Consider the following 22,117-nt stretch of genomic DNA (forward strand, 5'->3'; position numbering starts at 1 on the left):
CCCAGCTACTCGGAGAGTGAGATGGGAGGATCGTTTGAGCCCTGGAGTTAAAGTTGCAACGAGCTGTGATTGCACCACTGCACTCTAGCCTGGGTGACAGAGCGAGACCCTGTCTCAAAAAAAAAAAAAAAAGAAAAGAAAAGAAAAAAGAAAGAGAAAACTCACGCCTGTAATCCCAGCACTTTGGGGGCCGGGGTGGGCAGATCACAAGGTCAGGAGATTGAGACCATCCTGGCCAACACGGTGAAACCCCATCTTTACTAAAAATACAAAAATTAGCCGGGTGTGGTGGCACATGCCTGTAATCCCAGCTACTCAGGAGGCTGAGGCAGGAGAATCACTTGAACCAGGGAGGCGGAGGTTGCAGTGAGCCGAGATTGCGCCACTGTACTCCAGCCTGGGCAACAGAGTGAAACTCTGTCTCAAAAAAAAGGGAGGCGGGGGAACAGTGAGAGGTAGGGAGAGGAAAGGGGATTCTCGCTACACCCAAGCCAGGTACCATCTAGAGGCTAGACTCTTTGGGAAGCTCAAATTCCCTAGAAAGCAGGAGAAGCTTCTGTAGCCCTCCCGCTTTCCCAGTAGATTAAGCCCATAAGCCCAAGGCGGCTCCAGCTGTGTGACATGCGCTGTGCCCAACCAGAGCCCATCACAAGCAGAGGAATAACACCCATACCAGAAGGGCCCTCAGAGGTCACCACGTCCAAGAACCCTCTTTACAGATGAGGAAACTGAGGCCCAGAGAGGGGAGGTCCCAGGGAGCTGGTGGCAGCTAGACCAGGAGAGTTGTCATTCCAAGCAAGAAAAGGCAACGAGATGAGCCCAGAGCTGTGCTCCCATCTCTGTGTTAGGGGCCTCGGATGGCCTCTCAGTGTCATTTTGTCCAGGATGATGCTCCCTGTCTTAAGCGATTAATGCGCCCTTGCTAACCTTTTGCTATCACTGCCTCTTCAAACCAGAGGAGTTAAGAGTTCCGGGCCAGCAGAGGAAGGCACCTGAAAGGCCCCTGGCCAATGAGATTAGCGCTCACATCCAGCCTGGACCCTGCCGAGAGGCCTCTGGGGTCTCTGGGCTGTGCCTGGGGGAGAAAGAGCCAGAAGCTCCCATCCCACTGACCGCGAGCCTTCCTCAGCACCATCCCATTTGCCCAGCGCCTCCTCCAACAGGAGGCCCTCCAGAGCCCTCCCAGGAGTGGGGACCAAAAGGCAGGGACTGGGCCGAGGAGGGTCCGACCTTTCCGAAGTCCGCCACCCCTGCGTATCTCCACACAGAGCCTGAAAGTGGTAAGGTGGTCCAGGAAGTCTTCCTCGGAGAGCCAGGCCCCCCAGGTCTGAGCCACCAGCTCGTGTCCGGCATGCCTGGGGCTCCCCTCCTGCCTGAGGGCCCCAGAGAGGCCACACGCCAGTCTTCAGGGACAGGACCTGAGGACACAGAAGGTGGCCAGCACGCCCCTGAGCTGCTCAAGCACCAGCTTCTGGGAGACCTGCACCAGGAGGGGCCGCCGCTGAAGGGAGCCGGGTCCAAAGAGACGCTGGGGAGCAAGGAGGAGGTGGATGAAGACCGCGACGTCGATGAGTCCTCCCCGCAAGACTCCCCTCCATCCGGGGTCTCCCCGGTCCAAGATGGGCGGCCTCCCCAGACGACCGCCAGAGAAGCCACCAGCGTCCCAGGCTTCCCAGCGGAGGGTGCCATCCCCCTCCCTGTGGATTTCCTCTCCAAAGTTTCCACAGAGATCCCAGCCTCTGAGCCCCAGGGGCCCGGTGCAGGGCAGGCTGAAGGGCAGGACGTGCCCCCTGGGTTCACGTTCCACGTGGAAATCACACCCAACGTGCAGAAGGAGCAGGCGCACTCGGAGGATTCGGGAAGAGCTGCATTTCCCGGGGCTCCTGGAGAGGAGCCAGAGGCCCGGGGCCCCTCTTTGGGAGAGGACACAAAAGAGGCTGACCTTCCAGAGCCCTCTGAAAAGCAGCCTGCTGCTGCTCCGCGGGGAAAACCCGTCAGCCGGGTCCCTCAACTCAAAGGTCTGTGTCTTGAGCTTCCTCGCTCCTTCCCTGGGGACCGCCCGGGCCTCCCAGGCTGCGGTTACTGCCACTGAGCTTCAGGCCTTCCCGACTCCTGCTGCTTCCGACATTCCTAGGACGCCACTAAACCCACACCTGGGTGCAGCTGCTCCGCTCCCTCCGTCTCCTCCCGTGCTCAGGCTGTGGCCACACGCGCCCCTCACGCTTGCCTGCCACTCTGCATGTCACCAGCACCCCCGCCCCGTGCTCCCCACCTTGTTTGACTCTCTGGCCACTTGATGCGTCCACAATGGCCCATCAGCCCACAGGAGGTTGGTGGGTGCCCTCCACCGGCAGGGTGGCAGCTTCCCTCATGGTGTCTAGAACTCTCCAACCCTCCATGTAGGCACAAGCAGCCCCACTTTGCAGATGAGGAAACGGAGGCTCAGAGAAGTACAGTAACTTGCCGAAGGTCACTGAGTAGTAAGTGACAGAGCCAGGTTTGGAATCCAGGTAGGTTGGCTCTGAAAGACGTACCTGTCCTGCATCCCACAGCACCTCCCAGGAGGTGGTGGAGTGTGGACTTCTAACACGGAGATGGGCAGGGTACACACAGCAGGCGACACACACAGCATTCAGAGGTGGCCCAGAGCCCACACTGTGCCTTTGGCCCAGCACCCTGCCCCCACCCACTCTGCCTTGTGGCAGGAAGATGAGGAGCAGACACAAGATCTCCCTGGTCCACATGCCGCCACCTCCCTCAGCAGAGGACGAGGAGATCCGCATGCCGGCATTGCAGGGGGCTGAGCAGGGCCCATCTGGAGCCCTCAGTAGCATGACCACAGCAGCCCGCAGGGTGGGATTGGTGTGGGGAGAGTCCCAAGTATCAGGGAGAAGAGAGTTGGTGTTCCACAGGACACCTCATAGCCACAAGGCGAGCTTGTCCATAAATTTGGGGCCCTTGGAATTTCACAGTTATTTGCCAAGCCCAGAAATGGATGTTACTGAAGCTCACAGTTGCAAGCATCTGTTAAATTTTTATTAGATTTTACTTTTAGAGAAAACTTTGAAATGCTACAGATAAAGAAGCCTGTGTTGAAAAGTTAAGACAGAGGCCAGGCACGGTGGCTCACGCCTGTAATCTCAGCACTTTGGGAGGCCGAGGCAGGTGGATCACTTGAGGTTAGAAGTTCGAGACCAGTCTGGCCAACATGGTGAGACCCTGTCTCTACTAAAAATACAAAAAATTAGCTGGGCGTGGTGACGGGCACCTGTAGTCCCAGCTACTGGGGAGGCTAAAGCAGAAGTGCTTGAACCCAGGAGGCAGAAGTTACAGTGAGCCAAGATCGCACCACTGTACCCCAAGCCTGGGCGACAGAGCGAGACTCTGTCTCAAAAACTAAAATGAAGTAAAATAAAATAAAATAAAGTTAAAAGAGAAAAAATATATCCTATATCCTATAACAACTGACCTGACAGGTTACTACAATATTTCCTGAAATGATGTTTTCTTGACTACTGGCCTACTGGAGGTGTGTCTGGGTTAAAAAAGAGTTCCATGGCCCAGTGACTGCGGGGAAAAAAAACCAGACTAAACTAAGTTAAACAGGCTTTTCTGCTGCTGGACTTGTCAGAACCTTTAACGTACTAACGGTCATTGTGACCCTCTGAGAAGGTCACAAGTGGGTTTCCCGAACTTACTCGATTCTGCCTGCTAACATTTCCTGGAGGAGGACTTGTTCAGTGCTTCTGCAGTCTGGGAAATGTTGATTTAGCAGGTGATTTTGTTGTGCATTGGATGGTGCTGGTTGATGTGGACAAAGGAAAGAACACGTGAGTCAGATCCGCCTGGGGATCTTATTAAAGTGCAGGTTACCAGGTGCCACTTTCGGCTTACAAACCCAATTGTGGGGTAAGCCTGGGAGTCTTTTAGCAGGTGATTCTGCCATACAGTGTAGTTGGAAAACCTCTGGGCATACTCATTGCTGGTCCCTCTAGAAATCCAGGTGACAATAGCCAACGAGAAGCTCCAAGAGACCCGATTGTCCGTGGGGTAGAGGGAATATGATATTGAAACCAAAAAAGAAAATCATCAGTTTTCAGCAGTGGCTGTCAAGAGAAGGAGAAGGGTGAGTTAGCACTGATGCTGGCAGACAGGTCAGTGGGTTGGTTTCACCAGGGAGTGTGATGAAGGCTGATGTTGTCTGTGGGAATGTATGATGGTAACTGGTTTGTAGCTAACTGGGGGAAGCGGTGAGGATTCGTGCCCTTCGAAGACCAGCAAGTGGCAAGAAACCCACTAGGCCTGGCTTAGGGCTGGGCCGGGCTTGGCTCATCTGAGAGCAGCTGGGGCTGGTGGCCAAATCCCCCATTAGTGAGGGGTAAGCTTTGGGGGTACAACCAGCAACTAGGGGACAAAGACAACCCTGCCAGGCTTTCCTATTCTGGAGGCAGGTGACCAGGAATGGAGATGGGTGGTCAGCATAAGATGGTCAGGAAGGTGGGAATCAGGGCTGCTGGCAATCTAGCCGCATGGGCAAGGGAGCTGGGTGACTCCAGGCAGTTTCCAAGGGCCAGAGGGTGAGCAGGCACCTCGCAGGGAACCAGGGCCAAGCCTGGCTGCAGCCTGGAGACAACTCACCCACCCCCGTCCTTGGATCTTGCAGGAGGCTGGGTCCTCACTGAGCTACCAATATCCATGGCCCTGAGGCTTTTAAAACACCTATCCATGGAGTGGGGATGGTCCCAGTGGGGTGAGGCTGACCCTGGCAGAAACAGGGCAGGAGCCTGTGGGTTAGGGAGACTGCACCTTCCTTAGATAGCCTCCGTGTCATCACGTCCCTGTGACAGTTTCTGCTGTGTCCCTTCTGCATGGTCCCACCCTCAGCCAGCCTGCTGCCCCCTCTTGCCAGGTTGCTTTAATCAGTGACCCCAGTGTGCTGTGTTGATACTAACAATGTGAGACCTAGCACATTCAAGGGAAAAGACAGCCAACTGGTTTCCACCAGACCCAACTAAACGAAACATGGACCTATCCCAGAGAAATCCAACTTCACCACAGCTGGCTCTTTCTGTGAGCAGTGAAAATGGAGTGTGACAAGCATTCTTATTTTATATTTTATCAGCTCGCATGGTCAGTAAAAGCAAAGACGGAACGGGAAGCGATGACAAAAAAGCCAAGGTAAGCTGACGATGCCATGGAACTCTGCAGCTGGTCCAGTTTGCAGAGAAGATGTGCTTTATGTCTGATTCATTCTCATATATAATGTGGGGAGCATTTGTCACTAAAGTACGGCTGTCATTTAAAGTGCTTTGTATTTGGGGGCAGGCTTTTAAAAAGTCCAGCATTTATTAGTTTTGATACTTACCCCAGGGAAGAGAAGTTGGCAGGTTCATGAAGTCATGCTCCTGATTCCAGCTTTCTTAGTGTAGTTTCAGTGAGACCCTGACAGTAAATGAAGGTGTGTTTGAAAACCAACCCCAGGACAGTAAATGAAATTGTGTTTGAAAACCAACCCCAGGACAGTAAATGAAGCCATGTGCTCACTGCATAAACTGCACCCCGATCTTTGCCCATCCTTCTCAGTATTTCACTTCACCCATCGTTTACTCCCCCAATGACTTGGTGTCTGGGAAAATGCTCCCGTAATTGCACAGTGGTGTTTTTCCTGGAAAATCGCACCATGGCTCTAGATAAGACCTGTTTTCCTTAAAGGTATCTAAAATTTCCAGCATAAATTCTGTCTGAAACACCTGAATTTTAATCAGTACTGGAGCCCAGAGGGCATCTCCAGTTGCCACATAGCTCTGAGCGTTCGGTGGTGTGTTGGTGTGTTGGGGGCTGCTCCCGGAAGTGCCTGCAGAGTCAGGGCTCCCCAGCCTCACCTAGTGAGGCAGCCGGAAGGGCCTGCGGGAATTTGGAGAGCTGCCCTTTGGGTCCCTGAAGTGATAGTGACAGCTGCTTGTCAATCATGGTGCACATTTAGTGCCGGGGGCAGGGGTCAGGGAATACCAGCCTCAAGCATGCATGCATTCGTTCATTCATTCATGCAGCACACATGGGTATGACATCCCTGCCCTGGAGTTGCCTAGATTCTAGGGAGGGGAAAGATCTATTACCGTGGACCTCGGCCAGGTGGGGAGTGCTGCTGGTGGAGAGGGGCCGTGTGCAGCGAGGAAGGAGGGGTCATCAATACTCCCACCCCAGCTTTGCTTTCTTGTCATCAGCCCTAGGGCCCCAGCCTGTGTCCCTCCTCTCCCATTGCTGCTTCATCTCCTGGGTTCTCCTTACCAAGCCTGGCCACACAGAGGGTCTCCGCCGCTTCCATGGGGAGTTGGAAAGCAATAAGATAACGTCCTCAAGAAGCCCAGTGAAGTCTGGGTCAGGACCCTTCTCTGAGCTGACTCGCTCTCGGAAACACTTCGAGGCTTAGCCTCCCCACTTTGTTTTCTGAGAGCGCTACCTCTTCCCCTCCAAACGTCCCCTGCTCCTCTGGGGCCATGCCCACCCATCAAAATCCCCCAAGGGTAGGATGAACTGTGGGTGTCAGTCACCATCTATCCTGCATCCCGGTTCCAGGTCCCCCCACCCCCCGCCGCCTCCCCAGGGACAGGTGTGCGGACGCCCACCTCTGGCTGCTTCCTCATGTGGAATGGGTTCAAAAGTTAGCAGTGTTGTTTACACTGGCAAACTGAAAAAAAGAAAAAGAGAAAACATTGAAGGCTTGGCACAGTGGCTCATGCCTGTAATCCCAGCACTTTGGGAGGCTAAGGTGGGAGGACCTCCCGAGCCCAAGAGTTCTAGACCAGCCTGGGCAACATAGCAAGACCCCATCTCTAAAACAAAAATTTAATTGGCCAGGCAGAGGTGGGAGGATCACTTGAGCCCAAAAGGTGGAGGCTGCAGTGAGCCGTGATGGCACCACTGCACTCCAGCCAGGGCAACAGAGGGAGACCCTGTCTCTAAAACAAACAATGACAAAAAAAGAGTTAACATTGGCCAGATTAGGATTCACCAAATAGTGTTAATATTAGTTTGATTTGAGACTTTAATCAGAAAGCACATGTGTGGTGGGGGTGGGCGTAACCTAAGATAGAATCTTTCCAACTTGGGGCGGGCACACTTCTGATTGAGTCTGTCAGTGTGGTGGAAGAGGCCATGGGTTAATGGGCGGGCAAAAAAGCACCTTGCCTGGAATTGAGTAGAAAACCCTTCAGACCCATGACACACTTGGGGACATTTTCTTGAGTAACATCCTAAGATTCATGTACCTTGATGATCTCCATCAACTTATTCACGTGAAGCACCTTTAAACCAGTGGTCTCCAAATTCAGGGGCACAGTAACATCTAACAGGCTGGAGAAAGAACATGCTAGAACTTCCATTCTTTTGTCATGTCCTCTTCTAAAAGCTTCATCAGATGTGGGTTGAGTAAGTTGGTCATATAAGAAGTATGACTGGGGAGGATGGTCACTTTCCTGTTCTTACTGATCAGATGGGATGTTAACGGTACCTGATTCAAACAGCCTGGAGATCACTGCTTTCAACCATTACCTGCCTTATTTATTTTTAGTTACTGTCCTTTTTTCAGTTTGTTTTCCTCCTCCATGTGCTGACTTTTATTTTGATTTTATTTATGTTTATGTTTAAGACATCCACACGTTCCTCTGCTAAAACCTTGAAAAATAGGCCTTGCCTTAGCCCCAAACACCCCACTCCTGGTAGCTCAGACCCTCTGATCCAACCCTCCAGCCCTGCCGTGTGCCCAGAGCCACCTTCCTCTCCTAAATACGTCTCTTCTGTCACTCCCCGAACTGGCAGTTCTGGAGCAAAGGAGATGAAACTCAAGGTAAGGAAACCACCTTTGAAAAGAACCAGGCTGCTCTGCTGTGGTTTGCAAATGTGGGGGTTTTTTTGTTTTTTGTTTTTTTAGCCTCAAAGACCGTTCTTCAAATGAGCTCTGACACAGAAGCACCGTGTAAATAGTTAGAATTCTGGGCAAAGAGGAAAAGAGAGCTGGGGGCCGTACCTCTCAGCACCCCACAGGCTCTCCTAGCAGCAGCCCCTCAGACACCTGGTGGGACCTTGGTTTCCAAACTGCTACTCTAAGGCTGGGCGCAGTGGCTCACACCTGTAATCCCAGCTCTTTGGGAGGCTGAGGAGGGTGGATCACCTGAGGTCAGGAGTTCGAGACCAGCCTGGCCAACATACTGAAACCCTATCTCTACTATAAATACAAAAATTAGCCGGGCATGGTGGTATGCACCTGTAATTGCAGCTACTCGGGAGGCTGAGGCACAAGAATTGCTCGAACTCCAGAAGCAGAGGTTGCAGTGAGCCAAGATTGTGCCACTGGGCTCCAGCTTGGGTGACAGAGCAAGACCCTGTCGCAAAAAATTTTTTAACAACAAACCCAAAGTGGCTACTCTCATTGGGTTCCTTTGCCCATTCCTGATTTTGGTAAGCAGAAATGCTTCCAGATTGCCCTGATCTGGGTAGGACAGCATCAGGCCACAGCAACACTGCCCTGTGAGCTCACTCCCCCCTGGACTAGCTTGTGGTCCTTAGTTAATGTCAGTTTCTTTTTTGAGTTTGTGTTATGTCTAAGGATCATCTGCTGGGTAGCCGAACCCAGGGACTGCCCTAGTCCCTAGACTGTGCCATGCCCGACTCTGCCAGCTTTGTCAGTGATGCTGGTGCTCCCCTCCTCGGGTGCTCACCTGCTCTGAGCACACCCAAGGAGTTCCTGACGCCTTAGGGTTGTTTGGGAGAGAATGAAAGAACACAACGTAGCTCTCTTTAGCATCCTTGGCCAGGTTCAACAACTGTCTCCAAGGGCTTCTGGTGGAACCAACCACCATCAGCCAAATAAATCCATAATTAGAGTCAGAAAATGGATGTCTGCCTACGCAGAGTGCACTAATGTCCTGCCGATTGATTGACATGGAGTGGAGAGTGACTTGATCATTGCTGTAAGCTCTGCTGGCCTTGGCACAACTCATGCTGATAACTAATGCACACAGTTCCTCTGAGAGGAAATGTCCTCAGGGAACTTGGAGTTGGGGTGCGGATGTGGATTTGTGTGCCCAGAAAGCCCTCATGATTGTAGCAGACACTTGTGGCATCTAGAAGGCAAAGGGTCACCCCAGTCTTAACCGCGTTTTGAGTCAAGGTGCGGAGTGGGGCTGGTGTTGACTCTTGGTGGCAGCAGCTTTTCCCAATGGTGAAAAAACCCTCGACCATGTTTCATTTACAGGGGGCTGATGGGAAAACGAAGATCGCCACACCCCGGGGAGCGGCCCCTCCAGGCCAGAAGGGCCAAGCCAACGCCACCAGGATTCCAGCAAAAACCCCGCCCGCCCCAAAGACACCACCCAGCTCTGGTAAGACGAATGTTCTCTTGAATCTTAGAGGAACCTGAAGCTCTCAGAGGTACAGCCTTCATTTTAGGAGGCCTTAGGCCACTGAGAATGAACGACCCCTGGCAGCTGGTCAGCACCTTGCAGTTTACTAAGCACCGAGTCTTCATTTCCTTCGCAGTTCTTCTGATTTCGGAGGCAGATGTTGAATCCCCACGTTTTTGTTTGTTTTGTTTTTGAGATGGAGTTTCGCTCTTGTTGCCCAGGCTGGAGTGCGGTGGCGCGATCTCAGCTCACTGCAACCCTCCACTTCCCGGGTTTAAGCAATTCTCCTACCTCAGCCTCCCTAGTAGCTGGGATTACAGGCACCTGCCACCACACCCAGCTAATTTTTTGTATTTTCAATAGAGACGGGGTTTCGCCATGTTGGCCAGGCTGGTCTCGAACTCCTGACCTCAGGTGATCCACTTGCCTTGGCCTCCCATAGTGCTGGGATTACAGGCGTGAGCCACCACTCCCAGCCTGAATCCTCACTTTTTATCAGTGAAGAAATTGAGGCTGATTCTGCAGCATGATAAAAAAAATACAGAAAAAGGAAAAAAAAAGAAAGAAATTGAGCCTCTGAGAGTTTGCTTGACTGAGTCTAACCAGCTCATTTTGAGCCTGAGGAAAATGTCATATGGCTACTAAATGGCAGCTCTCGGAGCCTCTCTGGCCACAAGTCCAGGGTTCCATAGAGGCAGCCCCAGCATGGTGTGTTTGCGATCCCCAAATGAGACTGAAGACAAATGTCTGTGGAGACAGAGCAGCAGCCTGGATAGGTCACAGTGGGTGACGTCACTTAGGGCTCAACCCCCCCAGGCAGCTTAACTTGCTAGGGACGTTAGGAGTCTGCTGCAAAACCTGAGGGTCCCTGCTGAGCAGCTGGGCCCATTGCCTTGGGCTCCTGTGAGTAAAACCCAGTCAGTTTTGAGTACCCAGTAAGGCATCCATCTAGTTATTTTGCAGCCGGGGTGCTATTAAGAACAGTCGCGGCTGGGCATGGTGGCTCATGCCTATAATCCCAACACTTTGGAGGCTGAGGAGGGTGGATCACCTGAGGTCAGGAGTTCGAGACCAGCCTGGCCAACATGGCGAAACCCTGTCTTTACTAAAAATACAAAAAAATTAGCTGGACGTGGTAGCAGGTGCCTATAATCCCAGCTACTCAGGAGGCTGAGGCAGGAGAATTGCTTGAACCCGGGAGGTGGAGGTTGCAGCGAGCCGAGATCATGCCATTGCACTCCAGCCTGGGCAACAAAAGTGAGACTCTTTCTCGAAAACAAACAAAACAAACAGGCCGGGCGCAGTGGCTCACGCCTGTAATCCCAGCACTTTGGGAGGCCGAGGCGGGCGGATCACAAGGTCAGGAGATCAGGACCATCCTGGCTAACTCGGTGAAACCCCGTCTCTACTAAAAATACAAAAAATTAGCCAGGCTTGGTGGTGGGCGCCTGTAGTCCCAGCTACTCAGGAGGCTGAGGCAGGAGAATGGCGTGAACCCGGGAGGCGGAGCTTGCAGTGAGCCAAGATCGCGCCACTGCACTCCAGCCTGGGCGACATAGTGAGACTCCATCTCAAAACAAACAAACAAAGAAAACAGTCATCCTCTTTCGGGATTAGGGACAGCCTGCCCGAGCACTTCTCTGTCCCATTGCCCCAGTGAAGTGTTCTGCCACTGGGTTTAGACCCTGCACCACGTAGGGGTGTCTGACCTGCACTTGCTCCTTGGTGGTGTGCAGGCAGCCTGTGGCTCTTGCTGCAGGCTGTGGCCAAAGCCTGGCCTGGATCTTGGTGACTCTACTTCTCCCTGGCCTGAGGGAGCTGCCCAGAGCCTGCCCGCCACCTGCTGCGTGTCTTTGTGGTGGCATTTCACACACACATGTGGTGCGGTGGCGGCCCCAAGGATGGCCGTTCACTAAGGCCTGTTGTTTTGGTCTTTTTGCTTCGTGTTTTCTGGCCTGGTGTTTTTCTCATATACATGGTGATCCAGGGATAATTCCCAGAATTTTGACAGGATTTTAAGTAGGGTTTGGATCCTGCTGTTTTTTTCACTTAACATTGGGCCAGTTGACTCACACGCTGTTTTTTGTTGTTGTTTTTTTGAGACAGAGTCTCACTATGTCGCCCAGGCTGGAGTGCAGTGGCATGATCTTGGCTCACTGCAACCTCTTCTTCCCAGGTTCAAGCAATTCTCCTGCCTCAGCCTCCTGAGTAGCTGGGACTATAAGCACAGGCCACCAAGCCCTGCTAATTTTTGTATTTTTAGTAAAGACAGGGTTTCACCATGTTGACCAGGCTGGTCTCGAACTCCTGACCTCAAGTGATCCGCCCACCTCAGCCTCCCAAAGTGCTGGGATTACAGGGGACTCACACTTTGTAACAACCTGAAACAAGGTCATGCATTTCCCTTTGGGTCTTACCTGCTCTTCGGTGGCTGCCTGCATGTGGAGAGACCCTCCCCCTTGGGCCTCCTCCACCTTGTCTCAGAATGGGGCCCCTGCTGGGCCGGCCATGGGTGCCTGCCATGTGAAGGACTCATTAAGGCCCCGTTTAACCCTGATGATAATGAGGCTTTTGTGGATTTTTCTCTTTAAGCGACCAAGCAAGTGCAGAGAAAACCACCCCCTGCAGAGCCCAAATCTGAGAGAGGTACTCAGGAGCCTGCTTCACTGGGAGCAGCCTCCCTTTGCATGTGTGGCTGTTCACTGGCTTGTGTTTCTAGAGCCGAGAGGACCCTTTTCTGCAATGCAGGGTTCACACAGGGTTCGCAGCCTGAAGATGGAGCAGTCCGAATTCTCTTCCCCAAATTTTGTGCAGCTGTGTTTGTCTGATGGGCTTTCTAATCCTGTGTGCTCTCCTTGACTTCAGGGACAATGGCATTACAGGCATGAACCACCATGCATGGCTGTCTCCCTATTTTTCAGATGAAGACATAGGCTTAGGGAGGTCAGGTGACTTGCCCAAGACCACTCTGCAAGTAAGAGGCATGAAAAGGATTTGGAGCCATCACCAGCAAGCCCACTGGTCACCCTGGGTCTCTGAAGTCAGGGAGGCAGGAGGATGGGAGATCTGAGGAGGCAGAGAGGCTGAGCCTGGAGGCCCTGGAGGCCAAGGGCCCATCTGTTGTTTCCTTATGTAGAAAAGAAGAGGCTTCATGTGTTCTATTGCCACAAAGCTTGACTACTTCAGGAACATCCAAGACATGGAAATCAGCAGGGCACGGTGGCTCACGTCTATAATCCTGGCACTTTGGGAGGCTGAGGTGGGAGAATTGCTTGAGGCCAGAAGTTCAAGACCAGCCTGTGCAACATAGTCAGACCCTGTCTCTATAAAAAACATTATTTAAAAAAGAGACATGGAATTCTTTAAATCCTAAAAACTGGTGCTGGCTGGGCGCGGTAACTCACGCCTATATTCCCAGCACTTTGGGAGGCTGAGGCAGGTGGATCATCTGAGGTCGGGAGTTCAAGACCAGCCCGGCCAACGTGGTGAAACCTCTACTAAAGAAGTCTCTAGGGAGGCCGAGACGGGCGGATCACAAGGTCAGGAGACCGAGACCATCCTGACTAACATGGTGAAACCCCATCTCCTAAAACATACAAAACAAAAGCTAGCCGGGCGAGGTGGCGGGCGCCTGTAGTCCCAGCTACTCTGGAGGCTGAGGCAGGAGAATGGCATAAACCCGGGAGGCGGAGCTTGCAGTGAGCTGAGATCCGGCCACTGCACTCCAGGGCGACAAAGCCAGACTCCGTCTCAAAAAAAAAAAAAAAAAAGTCTCTACTGGCCGGGCGCGGTGGCTCACGCCTGTAATCCCAGCACTTTGGGAGGCCGAGGCGGGCAGATCATGAGGTCAGGAGATCAAGACCATCCTGGCTAACATGGTGAAACCCGTCTCTACTAAAAATACAAAAAATTATCCAGGCGTAGTGGCGGGTGCCTGTAGTCCCAGCTACTCGGGAGGCTGAGGCAGGAGAATGGTGTAAACCTGGGAGGCGGAGCTTGCAGTGAGCCAAGATTGCGCCACTGCGCTACAGCCTGGGCGACAGAGCGAGACTCTGTCTCAAAAAAAAAAGAAGTCTCTACTAAAAATACAAAAATACAGTCTCTACTAAAATAAGTCTCTACTAAAAATACAAAAATTAGCCGGGCATGGCACTGCATGCCTGTAATCCCAGGATTCCCAGGATTCTCCTCCCAGCCACGGGAGGCTGAGGCACGAGAATCGCTTGAACCTGGGAGACGGAGCTTGCAATAAGCCGAGATCACGCCACTGCACTCCAGCCTGGGTGACAGAGCGACACTCCGTCAAAAAAAAAAAAAATAACAACAAAACTAGTGCTTATTCGTTGCTGACCAAGTTGCCCATTGGCTACATGTGTGCTTCAAACAAAGAGCTGCCCTTCTCCAGGTCTTGCCAGCAGGTATGTGTTACAGCGAATGCCTGGGGCAGCGGCAGGGTCATTGCTGTGGGAAGCTTCCAGACCAGCAGGAAAGCTAAGTTCTCAGACTGCAGGGGAGCTAAGCGCACCTCCGCACAGAGTGAGGCCTGCAGTTCTCAGACTTCAGTCTTTGGGGAGCTTGAGAAAAATGAGCTTTTCAGGCCCCACCCCTAGAGATTCTGCTCTATCCACTCTCAATGGGGCCCAGAAATTTGCACTTTACAAGTCCTACTTTCCTCCTTGAAAGCTCCAGAGATTCTGATGCAGGGTTCCGTGGGCCAGACTTCGGAAAACACGGACCCATGAGACAGAATAGCAGAGTGTTGAAGTGTAACAGGGACCTGGGAAGTGCAGTAACAGAAGCAAGTTTGGGGGTAAAGGACACCCAGAGGAGGGAGGGACAGCATCTGCGTGGAGAGGAGAGGAGACCCCCCAGCAGCTTCTGGGGTGTTGGAAAGGTGCACTTACTGCTATGCATGGCAGGTGGGGAACTGTATGGCAGGGCACAGCAGCATGAAGTGGCATGGCTCATGTGGACAGTTAGGAACAAGCAGGTGTGGAGCAGGCATCCTGTTCTGGAGCCCAGATCCCACCGAGGAGCCAGGGAGCTGGGCAGGAGCCCTGAACAAGCCGCACAGCTGAACATTCACCCTGTGGAGAAAGGATCAGGAGCGTCCAGGCTTGAGGGCACAGCTGGGTCCCGTCACTGTGTCACCCTTATTTAGGATAAAGGCCCTAAAGAATTGCACTAGAGGTGGGGAAAGCATATCTACCACCTCCTGGAGCCACCCTGGCTGCAGGGATTATAATTATATCCATTTTCAAATTAAGGCCTCTGAGCTCAGAGAGGGGAAGTGACTTGTCTGAGACCACACAGCTTGTTGGAGCCCGTCTCTTGACCCAAAGACCGAGGGGCCAAGTTGGCCACCTCTCTGGGAGCCAGTGTTGTATGGTGGTTGATGGTTTTCCATTGCTTTCCTGGGAAAGGGGTGTCTCTGTCCCTAAGCAAAAAGGCAGGGAGGAGGAGATGCTTCTCCGGGCGGCTGCCTCCTGCTGCTGTAGCTGCGCTTCCAATCTGGCTTCCACCTGCCTAACCCAGTGGTGAGCCTGGGAATGGACCTGCGGGACAGGCAGCCCCCAGGGCCTTTTCTGACCCCCACCTGAGTCCTGGCTTCACTCCCTTCCTTCCTCCCCAGGTGAACCTCCAAAATCAGGGGAACGCAGCGGCTACAGCAGCCCCGGCTCCCCGGGCACTCCCGGCAGCCGCTCCCGCACCCCGTCCCTTCCAACCCCTCCAGCCCGGGAGCCCAAGAAGGTGGCGGTGGTCCGTACTCCACCCAAGTCGCCGTCTTCGGCCAAGAGCCGCCTGCAGACAGCCCCCGTGCCCATGCCAGACCTGAAGAACGTCAAGTCCAAGATCGGCTCCACTGAGAACCTGAAGCACCAGCCGGGAGGCGGGAAGGTAAGAGAGGCTGGCTGCGCGTGGAGATGTGGGGGGCTGCGCCTGGAGGGGTAGAGCTGCGCCTGGAGGGATAGGGCTGCGCCTGGAGGGATAGGGCTGCGCCTGGAGGGGTAGGGCTGCGCCTGGAGGGATAGGGCTGCGCCTGGAGGGGTAGGGCTGCGCCTGGAGGGATAGGGCAGCACGTGGAGGTGCGCGGCTGAGCATGGGGCCATGGGGCTGCGCACGGAGCACTGGGGCTGCGCGTGGTGGCGCGCGGCTGTGCCTGGAGCTGTGGGGCTCCCCGCACCTGGGCTCGGCTACCACCCCCGCATAACACCCCGGTCCCGTCCAGACCCTCTTCAAGGAAGTTCAGTTCTTTACTGGGGTCTCCACTACACTGAGAGTGCTCTCCTCAGGCGAGAGCACGTTCTGGCTCTTCTCTTGCCCCTTCAGTCCCTGTTAATCGGACAGAGATGGCAGGGCTGTGTCTCCACGGCCGGAAGCTCTCATAGTCAGGGCACCCACAGCGGCTCCCCACCTGCCTTCTGGGTAGAACACGCTGCCACCCATAGGTGGGCATCTCCACTCATGGGCCATCTGCTTAGGTTGGGTTCCTCTGGATTCTGGGGAGATTGGGGGTTCTGTTTTCATCAGCTGATTCTTCTGGGGGCAAGTGGGTGCTCACGAGCTCTCCAGCTTCCTAAAGGTGGAGAAGCACGGACTTCCAGGGGCCTGGCCTGGACCCCTTTCTCCGCTCCTGTCCCTGTGTCCCTCATCTGGGTGCGTTAGGGCTGACATACAAAGCACCGCAGTGAAAGAACAGCAGTGTGGGCCGTGGGTGTCTTCCAAGGCCTCTCTGTGGCGGTGCGTAGCCACCTCCACCCTGCGCCGCCGCGGTCTTCCCTCTGTGTGTGCTCCCGTGGCTCTGCACGCGCTCATCTTATAAGAACACCATGTAGGCCGGGCGCGGTGGCTCAAGCCTGTAATCCCAGCACTTTGGGAGGCCGAGACGGGCAGATCACGAGGTCAGGAGATCGAGACCATCCTGGCTAACACGGTGAAACCCCGTCTCTACTAAAAATACAAAAACTAGCTGGGCGAGGTGGCGGCCGCCTGTAGTCTCAGCTACTCGGGAGGCTGAGGCAGGAGAATGGCGTAAACCCGGGAGGCAGAGCTTGCAGTGAGCTGAGATGGGGCCACTGCACTCCAGTCCGGGCCACAGAGCAAGACTCCGCCTCAAAAAAAAAAAAAAAAAAAAGAACACCATGGCGGCTGGGCCTGATGGCTCATGCCTGTAATCCCAGCATTTTGGGAGGCCGAGGCGGGCAGATCATGAGGTCAGGAGTTCAAGACCAGCCTGAGCAACAGGGTGGAACCTCATCTCTACTAAAAATACAAAAATTAGCTGGGCATGGTGGTAGCGCATGCCTGTAATCCCAGCTACTCAGGAGGTTGAGGCAGGAGAACCGCTTGAACCGGGGAGGCAGAGGTTGCAGTGAGCTGAGATAGTGCCATTGTACTCCAGTCTGCACAACAGAGTGAGACTCCATCTCAAAACAAGAAAAAAAAGAAAGAAAAGAACGCTATTGCTTAGGGCCCAGCCTGATGACCTCATATTTCACTTAATCACCTCTCTAAAGGCCCTGTCTCCAAATAGAGTCATGTTCTAAGGTACGGGGGTGTTAGGGCTTCAACGTATGAATTTGTGGGGACCACAGTTCAGCCCAGGACCCCCTTCCCAACACCCAGCAGAGCTGGGGTAGGGTGAAGAGGAGGCTGGGGGTGCGGAGGACCACGGCTCACTCTGAGTCTGCAGATGTGCGGGGCCTTCTGGGCACTGGGCCTCGGGGAGCTACGGGCTTTCTGAAACCCTGGGCCTGTGTGTCAGCTTGCCGCCCCAGCGCAGGCGCACTCCACACCGTTGAATTTCTTATCACTTGGGCCTGAGCCTGGGCCATGTGGAGGGAGGGTGGCCGCCAGTGCATGTGGGCACCTTGCCTCAAACCCTGCCACCTACCCTGGCCCAGGCTTCAATGCAGGAGCCCCCTTGCCCCTGAACAAGCCTGTGGGTGCAGCGTCGCATCCCGTCAGGATGGAAATGGACGGTTGGGTTAAAAGGGATGCATCTGTAGACCCTGCCTCTCTGCATCGAGCCTCCTTTGAGTGCCCCTGCATGCCAGACCGTGCACAGAGGTGGAGAAGATTCAGCTGTGCCCTGGAGCACCTCCTCTCATCAAGGAAAGGACAGACAGTGGCTCCCCTGTGGCCATGGGGACAAGGGCAGAGCTCCCTGGAACACAGGAGGGAGGGAGGAAAGAGAGCATCTCAGGATCTCCCTCTTGATGGCGAACAATCTGGGTTAAATTAAAAGTCCGGCCTCTCCCTGCTTAGGCATGTGGAGCTTGTAGTGGAAGAGGGTCTCTGGACCCTCACCCACCACAATGGCCTGGTTAGAGGCCTTGGGGAAATAACTCACAGGTGACCCAGGGCCTCTGTCCTGTACCACAGCTGAGGGAAACTGTCCTGCGCTTCCACTGGGGACAATGCGTTCCCTCCTCTCCAGACTTTCTAGTCCTCATTCGGTTCTCGAAAGTCGCCTCCAGAAGCCCCATCTCGGGACCACTGTGACCTTCATTCTCCAGGGTGCCTGGGCCCTGGTGCTGCCCAAGAGCCCAGAGGGGCCCTCACTGGCCTTTCCTGCCTTTTCTCCCATTGCCCACCCATGTACCCCCATCCTGCTCCAGCACCCAGACTGCCATCCAGGCACACCCAGGATCTCCTTAAGTCACATGACAGGCAGTACCCGCAAAGTGCTCCCTTCCCCCCAGTCTGAATCTGCTGCTCCCTGTCTGGGGTTCCCCACCCATGCACCCCCTGGGGGCCCCTGGGTTCTGCCATGCCCTGCCCAGTGTCCCACAGCAGGGAATGTCCTTCTCTCCTTATCTCTTCCCTTCCCTTAAACCCAAGTTCAGTTGCCATCTCCTCCAGGAAGTCTTCCTGGATTCCCCTCTCTCTTCTCAAAGCCCCTGAAAACCCTGACCACACTGAACATGCTTGTGCTGCTCCCTAGTCTGGGCTGTGACTGAGGGTGAAGGCCGAGTCTCATGCGTTTTTGTAGCCCCCACAAGACTGTGCAGGTGGCCGGCCCTCATTGAATGCGGGGTTAATTTAACTCGGGCTCTGTGTGAGTGGATGATTCAGGTTGTCAGAGACAGAACCCTCAGCTTAGCATGGGAGGTAGCTCCCCTGTTGACCCTGAGTTCATCTGAGGTTGACTTCGAAGGTGTGGGCACTATTTGGCCCAGTTCTTACAACTCTGAAGAGAGCAGCAGGAATGGGGCTGAGCAGGAAAGACAGCTTTCCATTGAAGGCCCCTTTCAGGGCCAGAACTGTCCCTCCCACTCTGTGGCTGCCCTGCCTGTGCCCATGAGGGGTGAGAGTCAGGTGACCTCATGCCAAGTATAGAAAGGGGCAGGCCAGGCGCGGTGGCTCAAGCCTGTAATCCCAGCACTTTGGGAGGCCGAGACGGGCAGATCACGAGGTCAGGAGATCGAGACCATCCTGGCTAACATGGTGAAACCCTGTCTCTACTGAAAAAAAAAAATACAAAAAACTAGCCGGGCAAGGTGGCGGGCGCCTGTAGTCCCAGCTACTCGGGAGGCTGAGGCAGGAGAATGGCGTAAACCCAGGAGGTGGGGCTTGCAGTGAGCTGAGATCCGGCCACTGCACTCCAGCCTGGGCGACAGAGCGAGACTCCGTCTCAAAAAAAAAAAAAAAGAAAGGGGCAGACAGGGCCCCAGGTTACAACGTCATCATGCTGGGCGGAGACGGCACATCCAAATGTACTAAAGGGTTAAAGGAGAAAGGGTGACTTTACTTTTCTTGAGATATTTTGGGGGATGAAGTATGGAAAAGTGGCAGAGGACGCAGTCACAGCCTCCCTTAAATGCCAGGAAAGCCTAGAAAAATTGTCTGAAACCAAACCTCAGCCATCACAAAGACCAACACATGAATCTCCAGGAAAGAAGAAAAAAAGTCCACGCACAAGGACCTTTAAAACGACCCGCTGGAGGGTCTCAGGCCTCCTCCTCCTAGACTGGCCTGAAGGCTCCACGAGGTTTTGCTGAGACCTTTGGGTCCCTGTGGCCTCATGTGTGCCCAGCATACAGTAAGTGCTCAATAAATGTTTGGCTACAAAAGAGGCAATGCTGGAGGAGTCTGAGAAATCACTCAATCCTGCCAGAACAGATGCTCACACTGAAGACAGAAGAGCAGGAGCCAAGTCAGGTTTGGGAACCTGCAGAGGCTGAAAACCACCGCAGATTGCTGTAAATCATTCGGGCCAAAAACAGAAAACGTCTGTTTTCTCCTTTGTGCTTTTCTCTGTTTTCGGGATTTGCTACAGTGAACGTGGATTGCTTTAGGGGCCCCAAATTGAATTATTTTTAAAGGAAAATGCAGATAATCGGGTGGCCACACTGGAGCTCTGGCTGCGTAGGGGTAGAGATCGCAGGGAAGGAGGAAGAGCTGGGTGGGACGCCAGGCAGGAAAAGCCCGTAGACCCCATCGATCTTGTAGTGAGCCGTGGGCAGCGGTGTTCCATCCTAACTGCAAAAGGGAGCACCTGGGGGGAAGAGGGGATTCTTTTAAACACCATTTCAGTGCCCGAGCCCCCCGGACCTGTTGTCATCTTGGGTTGGGCTTCCCCTGGGTGACTCTAGTGTGCAGCCTGGCTGAGACTCAGTGGCCCTAGGTTCTTACTGCTGACACCTACCCTCAACCTCAACCACTGCGGCCTCCTGTGCACTCTGATCCAGTGACTCATTTTCCACTTTCGGTCCCAACTCTATTCCTATTTGCAGGTTCCAAGCGCCTGGCTCCTCGGTCAACTCAGACCCAGCCAGGCCAGCCCATGGGTCCCACATGCCCCTTGCCAAGCTCGTCCCCGCCCTGTCTGGCCTGCGGGAGTGGGGGTGTGTCTAGACACAGAGACAGAGGACCAGCTTTTAAAACATTTTGTTGGGGCCAAGTGTGGTGACTCACACTTAATCCCAACACTTGGGGAGGCCAAGGCAGAAGGATCACTTGAGTCTACGAGTTCGAGACCAGCCTGGGCAACATACGGAGACCCTGTCTTTACAATTTTTTTTTTTTTTTAATTAGCTGGGCATGTTGGCACTCGCCTATAGTTCCAGCTACTCCAGAGGCTGAGGTGGGAGGACTGCTTGAGCCTGGGAGGTCAAGGCTGCAGTGAGCCATGTTCACGCCACTGAACGCCAGCCTGGGCGAGACCCTGTATCAAAAAAGTAAAGTAAAATGAATCCTGTACATTACATTAAGGCGCCCCAAATTGTACTTAGAAGGATTTCATAGTTTTAAATACTTCTGTTATTTAAAAAATTAAATAACTACAGCATATAAATTAGGTTCTTAATGGAGGGGAAAAAGAACACAAGAAATAAAAGAATCTAGAAACAAAGATAAGAGTAGAAATAAATCAGAAAACACAACCTTGCACTTCTAATTAAAAAAACAAAAACAAAAGCAAAAAAACAGTGAAGAAAACACAACCAGTAAAACAGAACATATAACAGCATCAAAAGCTGGCTCCTGGCTGGGCGCGGTGGTGCCTGTAATCCCAGCACTTTGGGAGGCTGGTGCTGGAGGATCGCTTGAGACCAGGAGTTCAAGGTTGCAGTGAGTTACGATCACACCACTACACCCCAGCCTGGGCAACAGAGCGAGACTGAGACCTATTTAAAAAAAGAAAGAAAGGGCCGGGCGCAGTGGCTCAAGCCTGTAATCCCAGCACTTTGGGAGGCCGAGACGGGCGGATCACGAGGTCAGGAGATCGAGACCATCCTGTCTAACATGGTGAAACCTCGTCTCTACTAAAAATACAAAAAACTAGCCGGGCGAGGTGGCGGGCGCCTGTAGTCTCAGCTACTCGGGAGGCTGAGGCAGGAGAAATGGCGTAAACCTGGGAGGCGGAGCTAGCAGTGAGCTGAGATCCGGCCACTGCACTCCAGCCTGGGTGACAGAGTGAGACTCTGTCTCAAAAAAAAAAAGAAAGAACAGAAAAGCTGGTTCCTTCCTTATTTCATTCCTTTATTCATTCATTCAGACAACATTTATGGGGTACCTCTGAACACCAGGCTCTGTGCTAAGAGCTTTTGCCCCCAGGGCCCAGGCCAGGGGACAGGGGCAGATGAGCAGAGAAACAGGACCAGTTGCAGCAGCAGGAGGAATGTAGGATGGAGAGCTTGGCCAGGGAAGGACATGCAAGGGGAGCAACCCACACAAGTCAGCAAGCCAGAGAAGACAAGCAGACCCTTGTTTGGGACCTGTTCAGTAGCCTTTGAAAGGACAGCCCCCACCCGGAGTGCTGGGTGCAGGAGCTGAAGGAGGAGAGTGGAACACGGTAACGTGGAGCTCTTCAGATAACATGGAGCTCTTCAGAGCAAAAGCAAAATAAAGCTAGAACTGGAGGCGGCTGGGGCAGCCAGAGGGCGTGTGTCCAGCGCCAAGGGGTGTGAAGCTTGAGCGCTAGGAGAGTTCACACTGGCAGAAGAGAGGTTGGGGCTGCTGCAAGCCGCTGGACATCGCCCAACAGGACAGAGGGTGGTGGAGGGTGGCCCTGAAGAGAGGCTCAGTTCAGCTGGCAGTGGCCGTGGGAGTGCTGAAGCAGGCGGGCTGTGGGCAGCTGCTGGGGAGGGTTAAGCAGGGGTGACGGCCCAGCAATAGCACCCCTTCTTGGGGGGTCACTGGGAAACACAGAGGAGAGCTGAAGAAGCAGGAGTCCTAGGGGCCATGCAGGGCAAGAGAGAAGTTGCTCATAT

At 53.7% G+C, this 22,117-nt stretch overlaps 2 protein-coding genes across 9 annotated transcripts in view; both read left to right on the forward strand.

Moving 5' to 3' along the window:
• Positions 1-22,117, forward strand: part of MAPT (microtubule associated protein tau) — a 133,788-nt gene that overhangs the window by 87,746 nt on the left and 23,925 nt on the right. For 6 of the 8 annotated variants that reach the window (XM_023196176.2, XM_023196178.2, XM_023196177.2 and 3 more), the window contains 3 exons: positions 5,123-5,178; positions 9,254-9,380; positions 15,034-15,299. In XM_023196176.2, coding sequence (XP_023051944.2) covers positions 5,123-5,178; positions 9,254-9,380; positions 15,034-15,299 — 449 coding nt within the window. Of the gene's footprint in view, positions 1-1,268; positions 2,019-5,122; positions 5,179-7,648; positions 7,847-9,253; positions 9,381-15,033; positions 15,300-22,117 lie in introns of all 8 variants that reach the window. The other 2 variants (XM_023196183.2, XM_023196175.2) reach the window with 2 other exon arrangements.
• STH (saitohin) lies at positions 18,363-18,743 on the forward strand (the record flags this gene model as incomplete). Its single annotated transcript, XM_023196184.2, has 1 exon — positions 18,363-18,743. A coding segment is annotated over one exon (381 nt), but the record flags the coding sequence as incomplete, so codon positions are not given.

The sequence above is a fragment of the Piliocolobus tephrosceles genome, chromosome 16 (genome assembly GCF_002776525.5).
Source record: "Piliocolobus tephrosceles isolate RC106 chromosome 16, ASM277652v3, whole genome shotgun sequence".
In the NCBI taxonomy this organism is placed as follows: Eukaryota; Metazoa; Chordata; class Mammalia; order Primates; family Cercopithecidae; genus Piliocolobus; species Piliocolobus tephrosceles.